Raw genomic sequence first — 26,873 nt, forward strand, 5'->3', positions numbered from 1 at the left:
TCTGCAGTTGTCCTAAGTGGAAAGGAAGATCGTTGCTACTTACTAATAAAGCACTTTGATTGCATTTATATGAAAGGTGTTACGTATGTGAAGATGGGATCTCCTGATTTTTCCGACAACTCTTTTGTCTGATGCTAAAGTTTAGGAAACATACTATAAAAATTACAAAGTGCTGAAGGTTCCAAGATTTATAGTGCTGACTAGCTCCTGAAATCAGCAGTCAACACCTAAAGGTACCAAAAAGAAAGAATGTGTGACTTTCACTTCCTTGCAAATGCTCTTGGGCAAAGAAGAATTAAAAAAAAAAAAAATCAGAGCACAGATCTTCAAAACGCTGTTCAGTTGATTATGTGTGGTATTTTGAAACTCGGATGTTCTGAGATGCTTAATAACTGTGATTAGTAATACCAGTAGCCATCTATCTACAGCTTATCTCAGTATGGATAGGTATTTTCTAATATTTTATCCATCTTACTACTCCATTAAGAAATTCAAAAGGCTCAAATCCTTCTTACTCGCTTCTTAGCCATACTGTTCGCTTGCAGTGTCTCGAGCTGGTTCTATCATCAAAATTTGTTCCTAGAGAGGGCAGAGTAAATGCAGGTTTGGGGAGGAGGAATAAATGAAGCACATCTCCACTAAACACTCTGCACGTAGAAGGTACTCAGCAGCTCGTCAGTGTCCACAGGAACTGATGTCCATGGGTAGTGAAAGCACCACCTGTGTAGGTGAGCTCTAACTCTCTTTTCATTTGCAGCCACATTTTTATCCATCTTAAGAAAGATCTGCAATATAGCCCAGGCCCCTTGGAATCCAGGTCAGAAGGCCTCCACCAATCCACCACTTTCTAGCTGTGTTATCTTCAGCAAGTTGTTGTTTTTTTTAACCTCTCTGGATCCATTTCTTTGCTTTTAAAACAGGGCTAGTAGTTGTACCCACCCAGGGTCGTAGTGATATTAAATGAAATAAGATAAGGAAAGTGCTCGACGTAGTACATGACCCATAGTAAGCGCTTCATAAATGCTTTATTTATACGAACTTGTATATGCATTTATATACATTATATATATTTAATGAATACCAGGGTACCTAATAGAATGTAATTAGAAAGGTACAACTCAAAAGACAATCATTTTACTGGGTTATTTTTTTGTTGTGGCACCTTTGTGAAGTGGCTGAGGATAGGACAGGGAAAAGTCACAATGGAGGACTAGCAGGCCAGTGCTAGAACTGGAGTGGGTGGAGCTAGGCCACACGTTTTCCTCTGTGGAAGAAAGAGTAATCCACAGCCAGGCTATAGCCAACTAGACAGATTTCCCCAATATTTAATGACTATCCATTATTTGAAGGGCAGATTCGCAGAGAAGTGACGGGAAAGGTTAATGAGGTTAATAAAACCCCATAGGGCTGATGACAAAGAAACCATTTGAGTAAAGTGTAAACCAGGCCAAAAAAAAAAAAAAAAAAAAAACAAATCAACCCAAATAAAAACAAACTTGAGACTATTCTAGAGTTGCAAGGGCTTACAGGACAAATATTTCAGGATTCAAATTCCAGACAAAAATAATCATGTGTCTAAATGAAGCAAACTGGCACTTACGCGGTCCTGAAAATGTGACTGTGTCGTCAGTTTTCTTATTGCTTCAAAACACTTGATCTTTTTCCCATTACTTTGGGGATCTCAGGCATCCAAAGCAAGCCTGCTTTTGACAAGCAATTACCAGGGCAGATGGGAAAATAGCCACCGTCCTCAGGGTGAGTGCCCCCATTTTGTTTTACTTGAAACATCACTAGCCATGAGGAAAATAATTCTGCTTAAAAAGCTATCTGCATTTTCAATAGCACCACCTTTCCCAGAGTCCTAGAATGTTGATGGGTAATGCTTCCAGCTGCTTTTACTGTTGCCCATTTAGTAGGTATTATTTATTTGGGCTAGTGACCAACTGAGTAGGATTAAATCAGCCTGCTCTATTTAAGTAAAAACTAATGAGATTTTATTGGGTTTGCATATGAACATTCACTGCATTCACATTTTCAGAACATGAAAACGGGCTTATGCTATAACATTAAATGTTTTCATGGTGCTGTACCAGCTTAGATAACATATATCAAAAACCCAGCATGTGTTGTGTGGAAACCCCCCCCCCAAATATCTGAATATTAAAACCCTCAAATGTATTTAAATTATGAAATACCACATCGTAATTATATGGTAATATATAAAGGAATAATGGGGTTAATGTTCATAAATTAAGCATTTGAGGAGGACTATTCATTCATTCTTCCCAATCACAGGGGTACTATTTAATTCCCTGAAGTTGTCAATTATCAAACAACGCTCTCATGATGAGAAAGTCATAATGCACATTCCAGAATGCTGGCCTCTCATAAGTGAACCGTAAGGCATCTGTCGTGCGGGAACCTCAAAGTAGTCTCTGAAACCTTTGAAGCAGTGCCATGAGGGTGGGTTGCAAGTATCTTACATCTCCATATAAACAAATATTTGAACCGAAATTCTGTAAAGCTTTCTCGAGCATGGGCTGTGTACCCCAGGCACTGGGAAGGATGCAAAGAGGAAAGTCAGTCTTTGCCCTGATGTAGACTATCTAACGGTAAAGACAGACACGTATATCACTCTCATCCAAGACAGGCTACGTCAAGTACAGTAACCTGTATCTGAGCGCTAAGGAGACTAATGAGGATGGAGACAAACTTGACACTTATTTGAGACCGATAAATCAGGTTAAAACATTTTTTCATCACACAATCACTGGATTTGAAGGGACCCTACGGTTCATCTTATAGTCCAGCCTCCGCTTTGGCATGACGGTTTCAACGTGATTCCCCAAACCACAACGTGGCAGACTCTCTTCCAGAGGTCTGTAGGGAGGAGTTACAAATTCATACCTCACAGATTAACTTCCTAATGGTCCGATTGCGAACCAGTGAGTGACTTGCCTGCCTTCATAGTTTCTGTCCTGTGCCTCCCTCTTGAGGGGTTCATACATCTTAATAGGCTGACTGTTCTGGTCTTGCTTTCACTAAAACAGTGGTTCTCAAAGTTCAGCCTTTAGACTGGCAGCATCAGCATCACTCAGGAACTTGCTAGGAATGCACATTCTCGGGCCCCATTCCAGATCTGTGAATCAGAAACTCTGGAGTTGGGGCCCAGCGGACTGTTTTACCAAGCCCTCCAGGTGATTCTGGTGTGTAATCAAGTCTGAGAACCACTGATCTGTATGCAAGAAATATTACCAGGAAGGACTGAGGACCAATAGCACAGATGACACTCTAAAGAGAAGATCCTTTATTCATTGCATGATGGCAGCCGATAAGATGCTTTAGTCCAAGTGACGCAATCTAAAGCTGTGAAACTTGACGGTATAATGAGCCTGCGGAGATGTTGGGAGAACCATTGCACCATGCCTCACAGGCAGCAGGTTTCCATCCCTTGGAGACACGAACCAAATAACGACTCCTAGAGGAATTTACAGAGCAGAATTCCAGCTCCAGTGAGCAGAGCATTCACGTGGCCTCTCTAAGCCCAGTCCTTCTCAGTGCTGTCTCTTGACCAGAGCTGTCAGCTCTGGAAAGGATTTCATCTGTTCCTATGGAGAAAACAACCTAACCTGCCCAACTGCTGCTAGATCCCCTGCTGGCCAGGACCTTGATTTTGAATGTTACCCTTCAAAGGTTGCTTACGCTCATGTTAGCAACAAAAGCAAATGGTTATAACTTCCCTACTCTGAGCCTCATTTTCCTTGCGAAAGATTTTAATCAGAAACACAATGCAGTAAATTATATCTTCTTACAGCAATTTAGTTTTCAGTGTTGTTTTTCAAACCAAATCTTGTGCTTGAGGTTAATGTTTTTGCCTGAGGTGTTGAATGAATATTGGAAATTTGACACTGAAGACAAAAGACAACAAATAAGAAAAGAGGAGAAAGGAACCAAGAGTTTATTGGAGGCTAGGGATAATTTGACTATGCCATGGAAAAAGAAAATACAGAATGAATTAGACCATTTTGCATCAGAATGGTCTAACAAGCAGCTCGTTAGTTAAATAAGGCTCTGAGTAAAGTGTATTCTGACTTGCATTTCCCAGGATGCCCTGCTCTTCAGACCAAGCTCCAAACACCTACAAGATTCAGCATTTGTTAAAGGAAGAAGCAATTCCTTGGGGGTTGCTGCTTTAGCATAGTGACAGCAAGTAGACAGCTTGGCAGCAGCCTGTATTCTCCAAAGAACGGGAAGAGAGACACTTGTGAGGGGTGATCTATCCCCATACGTGTTTCTAAAGTCGCATTGGTCATGTCCATCTGAGTTCAAGTTATCTCACTCTAACCCAGAACAGCAGGGAGAAGTTCTGGTTTTTAAAGATTCAAGAAAGGAAAGCATCCCAACCATGTCTGTGAATCAAAGGATAGTGAGCCCCAAGGAAAGTGTGCAGTCCCTGCCATTGAGAGTACACAAAAACACACACACAAAACCAACACCAAAGACAGTCACACTAGGCACATACCTGCTGTAGACATGCACAGGGTCAGCTTTATGACAGTCCAGACGGTTCAAAAGACTCAGAGGAGTTCCGTATACTTAGTGGGGAAAAGTTTCAGAAAAAGACAGGTGCTTGAAAGATTAGGACTCACGTTGAGGGTAGTTTGATGGGGCAATAATTTAAGAATTCCAGATGTTTCCCCAAGACGGGCCAAGAACAGGCCAGGTATGAATACTTTTTTAGGTGGTGATTTGAAGATGCCGGAGACTCTCTGGGCAAGGAAACAGGGAGGTACCACAGTGGGAATGATGAATAGCACAGAAAGTAGGATCGTGGTGGTACTACCAAAGACAGACTCGCTGTCATATCCAGCTCACTACTTCAACAAACACCCAAACTTGAAAAAAAGATTAATTATACAGGATGCCTTGGATAAGAGAAGCACAATCCGAATAGACAATGTGAAGCGAAGAGACACTACATTTCAGTGACTGTGTGACTCAGGAAAAAATTAAGTAAATACAAGGTTACCATCCACAATTATGAATAATTGAATTCAGAACTCCAGATTGCACAAAATAGCAGTTGAGCTAAGCAAAGTAGAGAGAACACCATACTTGCAAGAGTATATATGAAGGCTCCCTAAGGGCCATCTGGAGCAGGAGTAGCCTGGGGAAGCAAGTAGACTCAAGAGTTTTCTTTTTGAAATGGAAAATTTGCCTGGGAAAATGTTTTCCCTAGGTTTCTGCATGCAGTGCCAATCAAGATTACTGGAAATTAAGAAAGAATACTTTAATACTGTCCTGAAATTTAGACAGCTTCCACTGACACAGGATGACTGATGTTGGTCAAAGATTACAGTAAGTACTAGTAATCCAGGAATAAAAGGAGCTAAGAGTTATTCTTGTGAAAAATAGATGACATGGAGTGTGTAAATAATGGGAGCAAATGCAGCAAGATACAGGGACTCTTAGAACATTTAAAGTCTAATACATTACAAAGAGACCTCAATGCTGATAAACGTAGAATAATGAGTTTTATGGGGCTTTATCATATGCTATAAGTTGGTGTGCATCATAAAATATGAGAAATAAAAAATAAAGTAGTTGAAAGACAAGTCTGCACATTATTTATGAATGATGCAGAGTGAAATGAATGAGAAGAACAGGTAGACAATGTCTTGAATAATGATGACTTTGATGAGTCGTTATCACACAAAATCTGTGTGCTTCATAAAATATGAGGAATACTAAAGAGCAGAAGAGTCAAAAGACAAGTCTCCTCAGAATGAGATACAGAATGAAGGAAGAGAGGAATACAAGGGAAATGCACAGAATAATGATAGCTTTTATGAGACTTTCACTCACCAGCCTGGATCCTTCATAAATATAAACTGTATAGAAAATAAAAGAGCAGCAAAGAGAAGAGACAGGTCTGTGTCTGTCATAAAATATGAGCAAATAATGCCAACTAGGCTTGACAAAATAAAAACAAAAATAATTGAGCCTAGTATAGCTGTGGGAAGACACAATGTCTAGAGTAATATGAACAAATGAAATGAGTAAGTGTAGAATTGTCTTGCCAAAAGGGAATCAGCGACCACCTAGGTAGGCTTTATTGTTGCAAAGGCCACCTTGTTAACTGGTAGAGCCTTAGCAAGTTTGGAGTTACCCCCACCCCCAAAAAAGCCATCAGCACTTAGTGCTCGGGGAAGCCATGTTCAAGGGATTTTCCAGTGCCTCTTCTCAGCCCTTCTAGCTCCAATCCCTACATAGTTTGCAGATTTTCTCAGCTTGCTTCTACTTCATCTGTACCCTGCTTGTCAGACTTTGTTTTATGAAGACCTTCAAAAGGTTGCTGTATAAAACTAGAGACATCCTTTCATTTTCATTTCTTGTTACATTGGACTTAGAACCTGGAACCACATCTGTCAGGGTTAGTTCAAAATCCAGAACTCAATGACCTTCAAATAAACGTCTCCTCTATTAAATGGGATTTCAGAATCTCAAACTTTCGAAATCTCCCCAAAAGAAACTGGGAGAATCAGACAAGACAAAGCAAGTGCCACTATGTCATTTGCGTACCATTCAGAGCCATGATTTATAGAACTCATAAAAATGTACCGTTCATTGGAAAAAAGAAAGCCACTGATCTATGTCAAAATTAGGAATGTTGGTCTGAGACTTCAATACAGCGATAGCAACAGTTATACCAGCTTACTTTTGGTTAGTACTTAATGGCTTGTAGTTTGTTTTCGGGGAAGGCCTTAGGTAATGCAAGATAAATCCTATTAGCATAACTTATATCCAATTCCTTTGATTATGTGTGATAGAATGGAGTGTGGAGTCTATTGGCTGTGATGTATAAAACAAACTTTGGCTGGTAACTGTCTTTCGATTTTTCAGAGATTTTTTTTTTCTCTCAAAAGATTTTTGTGGCCATGAGCCTTCAGATATATTGCCTCAACTTGCTAATTCTTTTTTAGGAAGATATAATGCCAGGGAGGAATTATCATGGTTACTTTGGAAAGTCATGTTTGCCCAAATAACATGGCCCTCTTTAATCTAAGATTCAGATCCCCTGGATCTACTGAATCCCACTTGGTGAAAAAAAAAATGACATTAACTCCCCAGGAAAAAAATCACTGACCTTGCTCAACCTTCCTCAACACCTCCAGCTCCAGCTACAAAATGCACATGCTAGAGCTCAGGGCTGCCAAAACTAGGATTGGACTCCCCCCCTCCACAAGTGGTGAAAAAACTGCCCCCCAACCCCTGCTGCCCCCAATAATGGCAGATCAGTGAAAAAAAACTTTGCTTGGAATTTGCTCCTGGGTCCTCTTCTTAACTGTCAAATGCCTGAAATTTGTTATAACTTGGTCAGGCTAGAGCTGAAAGTATGCACATTTTAGTGGACTATGTCTGGGAGACAGCCCTATTTGAGAGCTAGTTTAATAGAATCTCATTTTTTGGGCAAGGGTGAAACTCCTTTGTTTAAAGGAAAAAATCGCCTGAAATATTTTATTTCAATTAAGCAAGAGAAACAGAATACTATAGCTAAGGACCATGTCTTTTTTGCAGACTCACTCTTAAAATTTGTCCAAATAAGTTTGCTTTCTTATAATATTGTTTTTCCAGAAAAAGGCAATTTGGCAATATGAATCAAGAGCCTTAAAAATATTCACACATATGTATGTAAGTGCATGGAGAATGCACACATTACTGATTACCTCTGAGGAGAAGACCAAGAGCTGGGAGGGAGGTCTTGAGCAGAGACTTTAGTCATATGTACAATGTATTTATGTATTAATAAATGTGATGAATTTTAATAAAATAAAATTATTCTTCCACAACTAGGACTATCTCCCAAGGAAATATAAGATACTCAATGCAGGAAAAATTAAGAAACTACTATATGTCCTAAAAAAAGGAATGAATTAAACCAGTTAAGGAATGCTGTTTTAAGGCTATATTGTATAATAACAAAGTGATATATTAAGGAATTTCTGATTACATTGGACAATGTTAATAATACACTGTTAACATAAAAATATCAGGACACAGATCTATACTGAGTATAATCCCAGTTTTCATGGGCAAAAAAGATACACATGCCATCCTCGAAATGTTGTTAGTAGTTACTACTGGTTGGTGAAATTATTGTGTTTTTTGTTATACTTGACTGTGTTTTCCAAAGTTTCTCCATCTTGGCTTCTAGAATCTAGTTTCAACATGCTTTTATATTTGCCTTTGATCTTGTGTTGCAGGCGTGCTTGTGTGATTCGAGGCCAAGTGGTGGCTGTAGATGGAACTCCTCTAGTAGGGGTGAATGTTAGTTTCCTGCATCACAGTGATTATGGGTTTACCATCAGCCGGCAAGATGGAAGGTATGTCAGTATTCCTTCTAATCATTGGGGGGCCAAATAGTGACTTCTAGCTATGAGCCAAACCAGGGCTTAGATGATACAGTGTTTGTAAGCCCATCTTCCTTCTAGCCTGTATTTCAGAAAGTCGTTGGTGATGTTTATTTCCTCTATTCCCCAACTAAATCAAACCAAATTTCTCTTCTAACCATGCACTATTACTCAAGTCTTCTGGAAACCCTGGCCACCTGGAAAGTTTCCTAGCCTACATCCAATTCCATTTATCAATCCAGCTTCAAAATTCAGTGAGATGATGCAGGTAATAAAGAGGGGGCCAGGAACACTTAGGCTGTTCTTCCATGGCAGCCTTAAAATATTTCAGAAATGAAGATGTCCAAAAGATTTCTCCCAAAAGTACAAAATTCAACCTCATTAAGATATTTATTTTTAATGTGTGCACCCTAGACTGCTTATTTTTGTAGTGGCTGCAACTGATTGACAAGCATGGCCAGCCTAACCAATTCCCTTAAGTGTCTTTAATAACTGTAGTGATTTAACCTCAATACCAACCACCAGGCTACTCTCTAAGGGCTTCTCAGGCTCTCTGAGACCCAGGAAGCAAGACCACTAAGTAAAATCTTTCCACCCCAGAAACGGATTTGCTCATGAAAACATTTTTGTTTATCATTTAGGTAGACATTTTGTCTACCATTTAGATAGACATTTGTTCAAAATATTTGAGTCAATAGGCCCATGTGTCTGGCTTAAAGGTACCCATTTATGACCCTCAGGAACACTATAATAATGGCCTTGAGGTGCCCTAGTCTCCAGATGTCTGCCCTTAAAATGAACTACTCACAATAAGCTGCTTCAGTAGTCACATAAAGAGATGTTGGCTTGGAGCTTTATCACAGTGTGAGACTGTCTTATTTCAAGAACCTACAATCAAACCTTATTAGTCCTAACCACTTCAGAATTGCTAATTGTTCAACCTGGGCTATGCTGAATTTTTTTTTCAACTGCCTATCAAGAAAATGCTTACAAAAATTAAAGAAGCTAAAAAGAAAAGTTTTAACATACATAAGAAAAACAGTTTTTAAGACTTCAGTAAATCATATAAATGATTTGTACGTAAATTATATTGCAGATTATTAACTAGCCACCTATTTATTAGAATAAGCTCAGCAAAAACTACTCTGGGTACAGGTAGTCTGAATACACATAAACACACACACATCCATTGTATATATGTGTATATATGCAATAAAAAGTACATTTCATTTCAAATAGTCCATAGTTGGAGGTCTCCACTAATTCAAATGGACCTTTCTCCCAGCTTGACTGAATGATGAAATTTTAGTAGTTCCCTCACCAGTAACTGGTACACAGAAGTGGCCTCTCCCTTTGCCAGCATGCTTAACTATGTGCCAGAAATTGAGAAATGGATTGTTTCTTTAAATAGAATATGCCCTCATAGACATTTGACTTCACTTGGAGAACTCATGGGCCTTTAGGTTTTTTTTTAGCATGTGTAGAAAGGTTTGAGTGAATTATTTGATATTTACAAAAGAGCTTAAAAGAAACAATATCTTAAAAAAAATCTAAAAATTTCTGTTTCCAGTTTACCGAAAACATTAAAAAAAGAACAATTTTTGTCGTCATTTTTGTGTTTTTTGTTTTAAGTAAAATGCCAGGACCCTCATCTGCTGAGCTCTCTGTGAGAACTACGTTTATGTAGATGACAGATACAGCCAGAGTCCCCTCTGGCAATAACTCTCCCCTCAGGCTCCACAAAGGGTGTAAGCGTTCAAAATCTGTGCCCCAAATGCCAAGCAGACTGTCCCACTGTCATCTCCTGGACATAAAGTGACAGTGTGATGGGAGTTTCCATTTATATGTTTCTGTTTGTTGCTCTCTCAGACTGAGTACATTTCGAAAGCAGAGTATCATAAGGAAACTATATCTGAGAGCAAAAGGATTACAGAAAGGCTGAGATTAGCATTTAAATACCCAGTAGACAGAGTGTGATATGTAAGATGCTGTAAGGGGCCCTCTGTCTCCAAGTCTCAGTCCAACCTGTCTGCCACCTTGCCTGTAGTTCCCACCAATGGCATCACTGCTTTGGGTTAAGCTGTTGACTCTAAAAGTTCTCGTTAAATGCAAATATGTTATGTGGGATGTAGAACTAATTACTCCCATTATCATCCATTTGCACAAGTTAATTGACAACTTCCCCTAGAGAACCAGGAAAAGTCTAGGTCACAGGACCAAAGTTATGTATAAAAGGCGAAAGGAACTATGGGAATGGAAGAAGGAGACCTCTAAAAGTAAGAAGAGATTAGACATGCAGATTGGGAGAGGCCGAAGTATCAGAATAGAAGAAAAAAGGCAATTCCAAAGGAAAATGAATATGTATGAGTATCTACTGTATGCCAGGCATTTTCATAAGTGTTGATCTGTGTCATCCTCACGACAAGTTTATGAGATAGGAAGCATTATTATCATCCTCCTCCTCTGGCAGATGAAAAAACGTATCCAAATTAACACAGCTAATAAGGGTCGAGCCCAAAATTTGAACCCAAGTAATCTGGCTCTTATCTTCTATAATTACCCACCTTCAACTTAGATTATATAACAAGTGCTCAGGAAAGCTTTGAAAGAGAACTTTTTATGTTATAGTTTAGCCAGTGATAAGAACAATAGGTGAAGCGCTGACCTTAGAAGATTCTTGAGAAGCGTTAAAGGTCTCAAGAACTTTGGAAGACTTTGAAAAATGAACAGGGAGTTCCCTCCCTGTTCAAGTCCAGAGTTTGTGGATTTATAGATACCATAAGGCAGAAATAAGCATTTTGCATTGGCCTTAATAGTCGTCCATCTATGGGTAGGACTGCTCTGATTTATTATAGATTGACAGGTAGGTCTTCAAACAAATATGTCCTCTCCGTTGGGTCTTTTATACTCACTATCAAATGACTTGATAACCTGTTCTTAATGACCCATGCCAATTAATATCATTTGTAGTGGGGGAAATCCCAAAGAATTAATTATTCAGGGAACATGCAGCCTGGCATTGGAATATGTAGATGGAATTTTGGCCACAGATACACCTTCCACCTCTATGGCAATTGAGTCAGTCTGACTATATATCAGCTAGGTGGGAAAAGGAAAAATCAGTCAGGGTTCTCCAGAGAAAAAGAAGCTCTGTGTGTGTGTGTGTGTGTGTGTGTGTGTGTGTGTGTGTGTACATAGTATATATGAGAGAGAGAGAACAAGAGATTTCAAGGAATTGGCTTATGTGATTGTGGGAACTATTAGGTTCAAACCTATAGTGGCTGGTAAACTAGAATCTCTTAGGGAAGGAGTTGATGCTACCTCTGTAGTCTTGAAACAGAATTCCTTCTTCCTCGAAGAAACTTCAGTTTTCAGTCTTTCAACTAATTGGTTCGGGCCCTCCCACATTATCAAGGGTAACCTCCTTCACTTAAGGTCAACTAATTGTAGATATTAACCACATCTACAAAATGCCTCCACAGCAACATCTAGATTCATGTCTAAATAACTGGGTACTATAACCCCACCAAATTGACATATAAAACTAAACTATCACAGGATACCTAGGAGAAGTTCCCAGAAGAACTTAAAAATCAGTATCTGCTTATGGAGATAATCAAAAGCTGGCCTACAGCTCATTTGAACTACAAGAAGATATATCTGTAAATATAATAAGGCAATGGATCTGATTTGAGAAGAGAGTTAACATTTGCTGAGTCCTTGACCCTTAAGTCTTTCTTATTTACTAATTAGCAGTATTAGGTGAGTGATAAATCATATTAGCTCCATTTTACTAACAAGGAAACAGAAATTCATGGGAGTTAAATAACTAGCCCAAAGACACAATGTTAACGTGGCAGAGCTGGGTTTCGAACCCAGGTGTGTATGAAGCCAAAACCTGCCCTGTCTCCTTAATCTTTCTAGAGTAGAGAATAACTCACAGGTGCATATGTTTTTGTTTGGATAGTTTATGTGTGTATGTGTGTGTGTGCATTTGTTTTTGTTTTCAAATAAATAAGCACTTCAATTTTAAGGAGGCAAGAGCCAAGGTTTAGGCAAATCAAACTTGCCCAAGGACATGGAGGTAAATCAGCATAGACTGTGAACTAGAGGAAAGGTCTCTTGGCAAGGAGTGTAGGATTTTCCCCACTACACTTGCCTTAAACTGCTTCAGTATTATCATGAATTCATCCTCTCTGTCTTAAATCATAAGCCACTTGGGCTTTCTTTTTTAGTTCAAACCTAGATTATTTTCTATAGCTATTGTAGTTCTTCGAATCCTCTTTTTGGAAACTGCCTTAATATTACAGTTACTTGACTGAAAAAAGGAACAATAAAAAATACAGTATTAGCCATCCTTTGTTACTGTCCATTTATCTTTATCTGGAAGATTTCTGCAACAAGATTTGATTGGCAATACTATAGTAAATATAATAAATGTTATATGAAGAAAGTGGTGAGATATCCATAATTAAGTCTGATTTCCTATCATGGCATTCTATCATTGAAAAAGTGTTTTACAGAAATATTTCTTTTAATGCAGGGAATTGCTTACATCTCTCTTCTGTGGATTTTAGTTGCTTTGAATATTATGAAGCATCATATTGTCCTTTATCCATTTTATGATATAATAGTAATAATTTATCATTATCTTACTTTTACATAGTATTTTATGCTTTTTGAATGCTTTCAAGTCCATTATCTCAAAGACATCATTATGCTTACAGGAGAAGTAAGGTACAATCATCTAGTGCAGAATGAACTGAAATCTGAGTGTGTTATGCTTCAAAGCAAGAGTAATGTCAGATACCACATCAAGTGATGGACAGAATTGGCTTATAGGAGAGGTAGTCTTGCTTTGTCAGAGATATGGAAGGTGTTGTCAGCAGAGATGGATAGGGTCCATTACAGGCTGTCTTACAAAAGGAAACCAAGAGGCATCCTAGATGGAACCAGAAATCCTAAATGTAGACTTCAAGTAGAATCAGCAGCTGAAGTGGACGGGCAAATGTGGAGGGTTCAGGCATGGTACTGTTCAAATTTCACTGAACAACGTTCCTCTGCTGCTACCTTTTCCAAATGCCATCTCAAAGACACCACCAGATTTCTGACACTGTTTGTGACTCCGAACAAGATAGTTAACCTTTCGGCTCTTTACTTTTCTTCAGTTACATTTTAGGAATCTTTTTTTTTTTTTTTGAGGATGAATAATGTATTATAGTAAAGACACTGCTGAATGTTAAATGGTAAAATACGACTTTGCAGAAATACATGCAGTGATTTTGTTTAAGGTAATATTAAAATTGGTTTACAAATTCGGGGTGCATATCAACTGGTGATGCAGAGTTTTTTTTTTCTCAGAAGTCTACTAGATAGTGAAAAGAAGTCATCCATACGTTTAGCTAGAGGAAATTTATAAAACAGAAATACAAATGGATATAGTTGAGTCCCAGAGGAAGGAAAGTGTACAAAAATCACTGATTTTTTAACTTGCACATTATTTTGGTTGTTCATTTGGTGAAACTGTCTTATATTTTTCCTCCTCAGCTTTGACCTTGTAGCCATTGGTGGTATTTCTGTCATCTTGATCTTTGACCGATCACCTTTCCTGTCTGAGAAGAGAACACTCTGGTTGCCTTGGAATCAGTTCATTGTGGTAGAGAAAGTAACCATGCAAAGAGTGGTATCAGACCCACCATCCTGCGACATCTCCAACTTTATCAGCCCAAACCCTATTGTGCTTCCTTCACCACTCACATCATTTGGAGGGTCCTGTCCAGAGAGGGGAACTATTGTTCCTGAGCTGCAGGTGGGTACATTGGCCTTTGACTGTATAAAATCATAGTATGGCGGGGCTGGTCAACGATGTATAATGGCTGGATTCCCTTTCCTAGTACTTCTGCCAGCCCTATAATGGGCTGCCCTTCATTTATCAAGAGAAGCCTTCAAATGTAATCTCTCTGGCACACGTTTGCAAGGTGATTGGCCAAGGCTATAGGGTGCTATCTATAGCCATAGAACAAAGCAAGATGAACTAGCTGTCATGAGAATTAAACCCCAAACCTTGACCTAATGAACACTGTGCTCTAAAGAACAAAGCTTGCTAGCTAGCTCAATAGTGATAACAGTATAATCAATGAGGTGGGACCGTTTGTGGTTCTGAAATTAAAGCTCCTTAAGAAATCTAGTTTTCTTCCATTGTCTAGTTTGTATCCATTGTCGTTGTTCTTAGAAGTCATGACAACGCCTCTTGTTTAGCTGTGTTTGGTAAAGGCAATTTTCAAGCGTATGGGTTTTGTTTAAAGCTTTGCTTTTGAGTGTTCAAGCTTTATAGTCAGAGGAAGATGTATTTTTGAACCTTGGTATTTTATAGTCCCTAAAAAATTTTTTGAGACTTCAACATGTTCATTTCAGTACTAAGCCAATTCAAACATCTATAGTATAATTTTCCCATCACATTATACAAACATTTTAATGATAGGTAAGTGTAGAAGCCACCAAAATGGACCCCAGTCACACACATCCAGAATTCAAGAAGTATACTCAAGAGGAACTAAATGGACACTCCAAGACTGAATTGGTTTTTCTTCCACCACAACATTCCCAACAGCTGTTAGTAATAACCAGAGGATACCACTGGTGAAAGACTCACAAAAATAGTGCTCTACGGGAAAAGGAGTCCAATGAGTTGCCCCTCCTGTCTTTTCCATTGTTTTTCCTTAGAAATGAGCAAAAAACAAGACCATGCTTATTGAATGGGTACACCAGTCTCTGTATACTTGTCACTAGGAAGCGCAAGTCTTCTTCAGGGCAAAGGTTTTCAAACTGATCTAGGACTGCGTGTTTCCGTAGGGAAATGAAATATTAAGGTGGTAAGTGTCCCTCTGTCCTTCACTATTGTATTTCTACCACCATCTAAGGAGACAAAGCCATTGGACAGCTCTGGTATCAAACAGCTAATGTAGAGGAAGAAAAATCGGGCAGAGTAGACAAAAGCAATTTGTGTCCCCAGAAAAAGAATGACCAGAAATCTTGGACAATATGAGATACCATGTGGTTAACAACCAGTTCTACTACATGCACTCACTTGGGAAAGGGTGAAACGACATGGTTCTGAGCTAAAAATGAGTGGGGGAACAAAAATATCCACACCATTCATGTCACCTTAAAAGTATTGACTAGGCTCTTTCTTCAGCTGGGTTTTGAAAGTTGAAAGTTATGGAACACAAAATTCAGTTTTAGTGACCACTTTTGGTTAACTCCATCTGTGCTAATAAACAAATAAGTGATAGCAGTTAAAGTAGCCAAGTGGTAGCTTCATTCTGGGATTCACATTTAGTATAAAATGTGCACAGGAGTTAATGGGAGTTATTTACTTCTCAGTCACAGGTGCCAACTTGGAAAAACCTGTTCCGAGCTATTGGTACATCAAAGCACAGAGAAATATGTAAGCAAAATTTGATTAAAAAAATTGACCCTCGAGGTCATTCCAAAGGTCCAAAGAAGACAAGTTTGATGGCATCAGTAAAGATTAATTCTAGGGAAACCATAATCTCTGTCATAAAACATCACCTCGCTGAGCCTGGAGTCCTTCCTCTTAGAGAGCCTGTCCTGAATAAGGATTACAGCAATGGTTTTATGATATATGACTTAACACACCAAACAAGATTTTGTGTATGTGTATTTAAGAAAAAGACCTCTCAATGGAGCCCATAGCACTGAAATGCTTGACATTCAGTAGTGTGATCTTTTCCAACTCCTACTAAGCAATTTTGGGAACACTGTTAAAAAACTAAAATTGTTCTTTTCGCTGCCTTTCCTGGCAGGGAAAAAATGAGCACAATCCTCAGGGTTGGTTGGATGTCTTGTCCTCATGCAGCTTCAGTGCAAAATTTGAGACCTATGGTCACACAGCCTCACAAAGATTCTTGCCTTGGCATCCACAGGATCCCTTTAACCTCTCTCTTTTGGTGTGTTTCTAAGACAAGAAAGTATGCAATAGCCTTATCTACCCGTGACCACCTATCGAGCCACTTGGGCTTTTTTGTCTTTCAGGTGGTACAAGAGGAGATCCCCATTCCTTCCAGCTTTGTGAGGCTGAGTTACCTGAGCAGCCGCACCCCTGGATATAAAACCTTGCTCCGGATCCTTCTGACACACTCAACCATTCCTATGGGAATGATAAAAGTACACCTCACGGTAGCTGTGGAAGGGCGACTCACACAGAAGTGGTTTCCTGCTGCAGTTAATCTCATCTACACGTTTGCTTGGAACAAGACCGACATCTATGGACAGAAGGTTTGGGGCCTGGCGGAGGCTTTGGGTATGTTGAACTAATTCTGTGCAAATAGCAGCATTATGTTCACAAAACAGAAAATACTGGTTGCATATTAATTTGTATGTGGAAACATTATGTATGGGAAAATAACGGTTTTCTTTTATTTAAGGGATCGAAAGCCTTTTTTCATTCAAACCACTATCCTTGGACCTACTTAGTGTTCCCTTTTGACACATTTTTGCTTCAAAGCTAGTTTAGTTCTCCTTTCAGGATGGCTGCGTACCAGTGGCATCACACACTCTGACTTGTAACTGTCTCCAGTGCTGAATATTGCCTTCTAACTGTGACCTTTGGTGTGGCGTTCTTTTGGTCATGTTTTTGGGTTTGACATTTAGACTGTCATTTCCACTTAGAAACTACAAAATTTTAACTTATAGGCATCTCCACTTATTATCTCTTCTGTCTAAGATAGTTAGACTCCATTAACTTGTTACTTCAGTAGGTTAAATGCAAAAAGAAATCATCTCACCTTCCTTGTCCTTTTAATTTTCTTTTATTTCAAGACTTTAAAACCTAGGATCTTCCAGATAGTAGGGACCTTTAGAAGTCCTCTGGGCCTACAGTTTTCAGATATTTAATTCTGTCAGACAAATGACATTTTAAAAAATTAGACTGAAACAGATTTGCCAACTTTTTATTTTGCCAAGTAAGAATATCTTAAAAAGAAAGAAGAAAAAACCTACTACAATCTACTACTCACTGCTACCATAATTTCATCAAGGAGGGGGTATCTTAACATCAAAAAAGAGAATATTCTGTCTTTTAAAAATGACAGTAAGCAATCTAACACTGATGCTTAGAGAGAGACAAACAGACAGACAGACAGCAAGGTCTTTTTTTCTCTCACCTTGTAGAAGACAGTGAAAACTTCCTAAGGGACCTGACACAGGTCGGTGGAGCCACAGCTGGGAGCCATTGATTCTTGTGCCTTCAGGCAATATCTCATGGAAACCACCCTTGGACAGATGAGAAGACTATTTTTAAACCTCTCCAGAGGAGATGTTTTCATATCCTCCCTTGGAAGTGTCTATCATGGAATAATTCCCATATAACTGACATTTATCTTTTAGACTGTGGTGTGTCAATTTCCTCCCTTTCTTTCCAGAGGAAAACTAATAGAGGTGGGAGAAAAAGACCAGTAACTCTTCTTTGCCCAAGAGATTCTCATATATTTAAATAATTAATTCATCTCTGTTGGACTTTATTAGAATGCAAGAAACATAGAATGGTTCAGATGTCCTCAATTAGTGAGGAGTTATTGTAAAGACATGGGGAAGTAAGAAAGATCAGGAAAAGGCATCAGCAAACTGCAGCCTTCCTGAAGATATCTTATGGTTCTAGAAAGCCCGAACCTGCTTTGTCAACTTAGCAACAGCCCTTGTTGTCCTCTCTGCAGCAAGAGGCCACTGCCTCCCTCCATGGTGACTTGGCTCTACTGATGCCAGAATTCCTCACGTCTCCTCTGACATTAACTACCCTCCCTTTCTCTTGGCTTTTCAAACCCCACGGTCTGGTGACTTGCTATGTATTTTGCATCCAGATTACTCTTAGAGAGAATATCAGATTGTGTCAGCTATAGAGTAAACACCCTAAACAGAGCTCTACCATTGAGCTGACTACCATCAAGGTTGTTGGCCAGCCTATGGACTCCTACTTGACCCGTTTCAGTGAGTATAGTGGTTAAGAGAACAACTCTGGAGCCAGACTCCCTTCCTGGATTCACATCATCACTCATCTACTTACTATGAAACATTGGGTCCATTAGTTAATCCCCAGCAGCCACAGTTTCTCCATCTATAAAATGGGTATCATAAAGAGAATGCTACTCATAGCATTCATAGGTTATTATAATATGAGGATTAAACAGGATGAGTAATGTAAAGTGCTTCCCACATGGTAAGCACTCAACAGACGTTCAGCACTGGTATCATCTTGGCATTTCTGCTGGTGGCCAGTGTATTGGGATCACAAGGTATAAAGCATGGAGGCTGCCCAGGTATTTGTTGTCTCGGCTTCTTTTAGTAGGGAACTGGGTATAACAGGCAAGCACTCAGGGACTTCTGGGTGGCTCAGTGTTTGAGCATCTGCCTTCACCTCAGGTCATGATTATGGGGTCCTGGGATCGAGTCCCACATCAGGCTCCCCACAGGGAGCCTGCTTCTCCCTCTGCCTGTGTCTCTGCCTCTCTCTCTGTGTCTCTCATGAATGAATAAATAAAATCTTAAAAAAAAAGACAGACAAGCACTCAGTTATTCTCCATTTCCCTCCTTGCCACACACACACACACACACACACACACACACACACACACACAATCTCTTCTCTGCCCTTCTCTGTGCTATGAGAGACTGGCTTCTAGGGACCTCATTGCCTGGACTCCTTTACTCTCTGGCTTCCTATTTGATGAGGTCAATGGATGGCACCATCTAGAGACTGCAGGGTGGAAGGAGAAGGAAGTCAGAGTATTTACCCCTCTCCCTGCCTCATTGCAGTTCTAGCAACAACTACATTAGAAGATGGTGGCTCCTATCCTGGAGATCCTCCTCTACGTCCCCAAGCTGTCTGGTCTTCTGTATCATCATTCCCTCCCTTTGCCCCTGCAAACCCAGGAGGCTGCTCACTGTTGCCAGTCCCTGAGTGGGTCACCATCCCTCATCGATTCCCTTAACTCTGCTCGTGCTATTGTAAATAGCCCCTTCATCTGACTTTATGCATGAACACTTGAGTGTGATGTGTGTTTCCTGCCATGACCTTGACTGGTGAATACTCAAACCTGTCTCCAGGATGTTTTCTCCAGAATATTAGCCTAACACCTTTGCTGCCCTGGGATAAACCAAAATCCTCTAACTTTTCTCCATAGGTCTTTGTTTTCCAATTCCCTATTACCCTTCCTAGAATCCCTGTGGGGTCATTGCCTTTTTTTGTTCGTTTGTTTTTACTTTTTTCTTAAGTTATGACACTTAGCAGTTTACCCAGTACTCTCAGGAAGAGCTCACCGAGACAATGTCTAGCAGCCATTTCTTGCCAGGGTTCACATAAATGCAGTGCAACCTTACTTTTTTAAATAACGGCCTCATTGAGACATAATTCACATACCACAGAGTTCACCCATTTAAAGTGTACAATTGAGTGATTTTTTGTATTTTTACAGCATTGTACAACTATTACCAGTATCAGATTCTGGAACATTTTCATCATCACCCTACAAAGTAGCACCCCCGCACACACCAGCAGTCACTCACCACTCCTCCCTCCCTGATGACCACCAATCTACTTTCTGGTCTACCTCTTCTGAGTATTTCAAACAAATAGAATCATGCAATATGTAGTCTTTTATGTCTGGCTTCTTTCTCTTGGCATAATGTTTCCAGAGCTCATCCGTGCCATACATGTGTCAGTGCTTCATCCCTTTCTATGACTGGATAATATTCCGTTGCATAGACACCACATTTTGTTTATTTGTTCATCAACTGATGGACATTTGGGCTGTTTTACACCTTTTGGATATTATGAGTAGTGCTGCTATGAACATTCACATACAAGCATTTGTTTGAATATCTGTTTTCAGTTCTTGGGGAAATATACCTAGGAGTAGAACAGTTGGATCATATGGGAATTCTGTGTTTGACTTGTTGAGAAACCACCAAACTGTTTTCCACAGTGTCTGCACCATTTTATCAACCTTACTTTATGCGTAAAAGTGTTACTTCTCTTTCTTTTAAATAACTCCAGTGCTAAAGATTCTAAAATTTTCTTCCATATTGTAGTTAAGCACTCTAAATGACTTAGCTTCTAATATGCCCATTGATTATTGAATAAACAACTAAAACACAAAGAAAAGCAAAGATTTTCTAGTATATACACAAGTGATGAAGCCCCCATTCCTACTTTTGCCTATAGGTATTGGTTTGCATTCTATTTCTACGATCATATTCCTTATCAAAACATCCTGAAGCCTTCTGACTATAAAATGACCTTAATTAAAATGCTAAAATATATGCTGTTGGTTCATTTTTAAGGCTAATAAAGTAACAAAAGCAAACGAAAATTGATCTACTCAGATATATCCAAAGAGACAGGAAACAAAAGTATTATTCATGGTATTTTATGTGCACTTAAAGGACATATTTTTTTAGGGTAGAGAAAGAATGTGGCAAAGGTCTCAAGCAAAATAGTCAAAATAATTTCAAGCATGGTGCCTAAGATGGAATATGGATTATTTGCCTTGCAGGGAATGTCCTTGATCATCATGGTTAAAGAGATTTTATTTACTACCTTGTCTGCATTTCCATATGCATGGAGACTAAGAGAATTTCTTGCCAGTGGTAAAACATTAGAGCAGGTCGTAGAATGAAGTCAGAGATTCTAATTCTCTGCAGATGAACTGTGAGCATCTTAAAGAATACAAGAGACAATAAATAGTTCAAGTCATAAATGAGTGAAGACAAAGGGATCAAGTGTGTGACCACTGGTATGAGCTCATACCTTAATAGAGATGAGTGAATCTCACCAAAAATGAAGAAAATATTTAGATGTACTCCTGCCCATATTTTATAATCTCTTAACTAATGCAAGAAAAAACAGACTACATTTTACACCAGATAGTGACAATGGTGCTCTATATAACATTTCGCAGGTTTGCTTCAGATTTAGAGGTCCTAGGATGGCCCTCTGGTAGGAAGAATGATGACCACCAGCCGCCAAAGATGTTCATCCCCGGAATCTGTGAATATATTATGTTATGTGGCAAAAGAGAATTAAGGTTGCTGATCAGCTGACTTTGAGATGGGATGATTATCCTGGATTATCCAGGTGGGCCCCATGTCACCACAAGTGTCCTTGAAAGTGGAAGATGGACTCAGAAGGGGAGGCCAGAGTTAGAGGAAGGTATAACTATAGCAGAAAGGCACAGCAGGGTGAAATATTGCTGGCCTTGAAGATGAGGGAAGGGAACCAAGAAACAAGGTTGTTGGTGGCTGCTAGAAGCTGGAAAAGTCAAGAAGACAGAGTCTCCTTCGAGCCTCCAGGAGGAATGCAGCCTGCTAAGATGAGCTAAAACCTGATTTTAGCTCAGTGAGACCCATTTCAGACTTCTTAACCTCCGTAACAGTAAGATGACAATCTGGCTCATTTGAAGCCTTTGCTTGTGGTAATTTGTTGCAATAATAATAGGAAACAAACCTTGACCAATACTCATACTGTCCCAGTTATAGCAAGAATTTTGGTAAAAACTATGACTAGAAAGTTCTCCCACTCTTCTTACTTTTCATGCCAGGTAAATATGAACCCTTGTTACACCCATTTCTGGGTGATAGAGAAAGAGGAGATCAGCTATTAAGCTGAATTCGAAGTGATGGTGAATATCTAAATTGCAATGCCCACTTAGTTTGAAATGTGGACCTTGTTTCGCATGTAGCTCAGCTGTGGGGAATTGATGTCATCCCTAAGGGCTAGGGTGTCTCAAAAGAGGAATTGAGGGTTGAGGGGCAGCCACAGTGAGAAAGGAGTGCTTGAGATCCTAGAGTATCCCATCATTTTTTTTTTTTTTTGGAACTGCAACAGATTTCACAAGTGGAAGGACAATACCAGAGTGAATAAATTACCAACAGAGATTGTGTGAACTACTTCTTTGGCGAAGTATCAATGGCAACTGATAAGATTGATTAATCCAAGTACAATATTGATCAAGTAGAAGAAGAGGAAAATCACCCCCAGGGTTGCAGTACAAAAACCAGAATCACTAGCTCATCCGGCTTAAAGATTTTGCTGTCTGATACACAGACAAGACTCCCTGCTAAAAAAACTCCATCTGTGCATTTGAAATAATTTGGCCCTAGTACTTGATTCTCTAGCTCTAAATGAGGTATGATGTGTGGAAATCATTGTATATTACTTAGCTTCTTTCCCAACTCTGCTGCTTGCAAAACAATGTAAAAAAAATCATTGTTAAGTTCAGAGTCCTGTTAAAATTCTAGAGATGGCTTATTTAATTGGACAAACTGGCTTGTTCGGGGGCTCTGATCTGCATCCATTATATGAATTTTGTCAAAATAATTCCCCATGTCCGCCTGGGCCTGCATACATTATCAATATGTAATAATGCATTCTACCCAGTCTTCGTTTTAATTAAATTAAATCACAGCGGTTCAGAGTCCTGGAAGTTCAGGAAATCAGCCATTGCCTGTAGTAGCACTGCTATAAACAATTTTATTTTTTTTCAAGGTTATTGGCAACAACAATTGCATAATTATTTAGTACAGTAGTTTGGCAAGAAAGAGTGGTGTTGCAGGGAGAACTAGACTTCCTAAAGGTTCGCAGTGCATAGGAGTCTGTCTAAATTGTGTTTGAGAGAAACAAGGGAACATTAATAGTAATAGGTGCTAAGCTACGATTGCTTTGTGCACACGAAACATTGCCGAGAATGATGCTTCAGTGTTCATAAATTTCCCTTCAGTAAAACCTACGCAGGCTGGGCAGCCACAAAACTCGCAGCCACGGAATATTTTAATAATAAATGGGTAGTGCTTTACAGTTTGCAAAGTACTCTCATGTACATTATCTCATTTTAATCCTTATAACATTCCTGCCTGGTAGGCATAGGGCGGTGAATATGATCTTCATTTTACAGAGGGGGAAACTGAGGTTCAGAAAGAGCAAGTGACTTGCCTAAAGTCCTCTACAGAGCAAGAATTCAAATTCAGATCTCCGGGTCCTGAGTTCTGCATGCCTTTCACTGCTGCCTCTCTTCACTAAATTGACCAACCCACCTTACCGAGCACCCAATTCAACGCCCCAGTGGCTTTCTGTCAAAGAAGCTAGCAGAGATAATAATCTTTCATCATTTCTCTCCACTCATGAATTCATAATCGTTAACTGAGAGCAGGGCTGTTTTATCCATTCAGCTTTATAGGCGTAGCACCAAGGATATGAGTTTTTCAAGGGCCTGAGAAAATGTTTGCAATCTGAAAAATAAGTATATTGGCACCGAAATATGAAAAGAAAACCAGAAAATCAACATTAATAAAAATTTAAATAAATGTCTACAAAATGAAGCATTATGTCAGCTCATCAACTACTTCTAGATTTTTACGCTTACATATGAACTATGTTTAATGCAGGGTATGGATTGTGGGTTATATCCATTTTAGTATGTTTGACAAGATGTGAGATAGGACCTCCAAAATGAGAGTGCCTAGAGCCTACCAGAGTTTTTAAATGACTCTGATATCCTGGTAAGCAAGTGGTCCATGCCCGTTTCAAACTACTGGTCACACCCATTAGTAGATTACAAAAATCCATTTGGGGAGTCAACCAGTATTTTTTTAATGGAGTAGAATGGAATAGAGTGGAGTAGAACAAAAGTGAATAGAATTGAAAATACCAGAATGTAAAGCTATTAAGAGAGTACTGTTTTGGAGAACTTGGTTTCAATTGTACGTGTGTGTACGTGTATGTGTGTCTCTCCCCGTGTGTGTGCCGCATCACAAATGGCTTTCAGGCATAACAATCTGAAAGCCATTGGTAAGATGACATAGTCAAGAGACAGACAATTTAAATGGTTTTCCAGACCATATGTCCTATTTTCCAAGTCCGTATTTATGATTGTTCTTGCCTCCTGGTCCCCTCTACCAACCCTTAGCAGAGCTATATGGAGATATTTCTCGAAGACTGGGTGACCATATAATTTATCATTCAAACCAAGAGACTTTTGAGAGTAAAAGAGGATGTTGTTCATAATAACATCAAAACAACAGCATAACTGGGTGCTGTTTTTGGCCAACCAGAATACACGGTACTTCTTCAAGGCTAACCCTGGCCTCCTTCCAATCCTTAATCTCTTTAATTCAGAGCAAATGAAACGTTATTTATTTAGCGCTTCTGAATTGTGGGTCTTGCCCTTACTAGCTGTGATCTAGCATCACAGGAAGAAGCCTTTGCTTATGAGTCACTGGATTTAGCTCTGGTTCTGCCATTTACTAGCCAGATGACCTTGAACTAGTCACTCTACCTCCCTGACTCTATCATCTCATCTATCAAATGGGAGTAAATATATCTTCCTAGTAGGTTTTTGTGAGTCTTCAAATTAGTTGAGACACAAAAATGTATTTAACTGTTGCGCATCAGACAAATGTAAGGTGATATTATTTTTGTGATAGTATTAAGGAGGCCATGGATGAAAGTTCCAAAAGGTAGGTAACCCTCCAGGGTCTGGCTTCTCTCACATGACAAATCATCCTGCTCTGTGTAATATCCCCCATATCTGCAGTGCTCAGCGGATCACCTGCATGGCACATAGAGCAGCTCAGTAAAGGTTTGCTGAGTCATTAAATAACAGTCCCCTTATTTCCATTATAACATTGTATCCCTTTAAATCAATCACGATGTTTTAAAAGATAAGCAGTCCATATTCAAGGTGAATCTATTTCCTAAAACCTCTCCTAAGAAAAAGGCGTCAGTACAGCTAGAGAATAGTAATCTTTTGTTTTACTTCATACTGGGAGGGGGGAAGGGGTTTTTCTTCATTTATTTTTGACACTCTAGAGAGAAATCAACCCTCTAGCCACTCTGACCTTTTTTAAATCTCCCAAAGATACCAAGCCTCAAGGCCTTGCACACATGCTGTCCTCTCTCTAGAATGCTCCTCCCTGTACTTCATAAGATAAATCCCCCTCTGCACAAAGAAGCTTTTCCTTATTTCTCCATTCCACCTTAAATTCTCTTGTTACACTCGCCACTAATACACTTCATTTTCCCATCATAACATTTATCACTTTGTATGTGTGTTGGTTTTGTTTTATGTTTTTTCCTCTCACTAGAATGCGAGCTGCATGGGTGGGGGGTAGGGGTGGCAGTGGTAGGGGGAAGTGCTGTCTTGTTCTGTCTTTATCCTCATATCTCCAGTTCCTGACAACAAGAGATACCCATTAAATATTGCATATTTGTTGAATGACTGAACAAATGAACAAGGGCAGAGGCTAGAGCGGACCTCTTAACCTTGCCTATATAATGGGATGACGTGCCTGCCAAGGGAGAGGATAGCTGTGCCCAGGTACATGAAGGCACTCACAAATATGAGCCACATTGTCCAGCCTTCATGGCACCTAGATCATCCAGGTTCCAGGTCCACTTCTATGCAGCTGGGCTCGAACAAAGCAGCCAGGAAAAAAAATCTCATTATATTAGATTTCAGTGTACAGGACCTCTTGGCAAAAGTATTGTGTGGCTACCTCACTGCTGGACACTTTTTACTCTTCTTACGATACTTTTTCTTCATTTAACTACCTTACTTTTAGCGCTATCATGTCTGAACCTTATTTTTATAAACTGCTAGGGTGTAGATCCTAAGTATTACCAAATCAAATCCAGTGCTTCATTAAAAAATAATATATTATAACAAGTAGTTTTTAAAGATTTATTTATTTGTTTATTTGACGGTGGGGGAGGAGCAAAGGGAGAGGGAGAAACTCCAGCAGACTCCCCCACTCCCACCTCCCGAGTGTGGAGCCTAGCATAGGGCTTGACTGCATGACCCTGAGATCACGACCTGAGCTGAAACCAAGGGTCAAAGACTTAGATGACTGAGCCACCCAAGTGCTCCAAATAGAGTTAAAATTATTTTAGGATCACAAAGATGGTTCAACCTTAGGAAGCCTATTGCCATAATTCACCACCTTAATAGATTAAAAAAGAAAACTATGTGAATATTTCCATAAGTGCTGAAAAAGCACTTGATAAAAATTCAGCAGCTGATTCTGACACTCCTAGTGAGCCAGGAATAATAGATAAATCAACAAAGCATTTCAGGCCACTGGGCAATGTGTCAAACTGAGGAGCCTCTGGAGTCATCCTATCCTATGATAAATCAGCAGAGAATAGGAAAAGGTAGAAGTTCTAAGAGCACATGCCCATTCTCAATAGATAGCATTGTATCTATAGAGTCTTGGTCTGCTGTGGCCATGGCCTTCACTTGGTTCCTTAGGTCTCTTGTCCTTTGTTGTTCTTGTTTGTTGTTGTTTTGCATTGATCTATGATTTTCAAAGAACGGGAAATGTTTATTGTTCTACTTAATGATTCCTTTTGGATAAAAAAGTTTTCATCTTGTTGTTTGTTACCTCCTAAATGTC

General features: G+C 39.4%; 1 protein-coding gene across 3 annotated transcripts in view; it reads left to right on the forward strand.

Annotated features, from left to right (window-relative positions):
• Positions 1-26,873, forward strand: part of TENM1 (teneurin transmembrane protein 1) — a 795,125-nt gene that overhangs the window by 637,459 nt on the left and 130,793 nt on the right. For all 3 annotated transcript variants that reach the window (XM_072816870.1, XM_072816872.1, XM_072816871.1), the window contains 3 exons: positions 8,265-8,384; positions 13,959-14,220; positions 16,467-16,734. In XM_072816870.1, coding sequence (XP_072672971.1) covers positions 8,265-8,384; positions 13,959-14,220; positions 16,467-16,734 — 650 coding nt within the window. The remainder of the gene's footprint in view (positions 1-8,264; positions 8,385-13,958; positions 14,221-16,466; positions 16,735-26,873) is intronic.

The sequence above is a fragment of the Canis lupus genome, chromosome X (genome assembly GCF_048164855.1).
Source record: "Canis lupus baileyi chromosome X, mCanLup2.hap1, whole genome shotgun sequence".
Classification (NCBI taxonomy): Eukaryota; Metazoa; Chordata; class Mammalia; order Carnivora; family Canidae; genus Canis; species Canis lupus.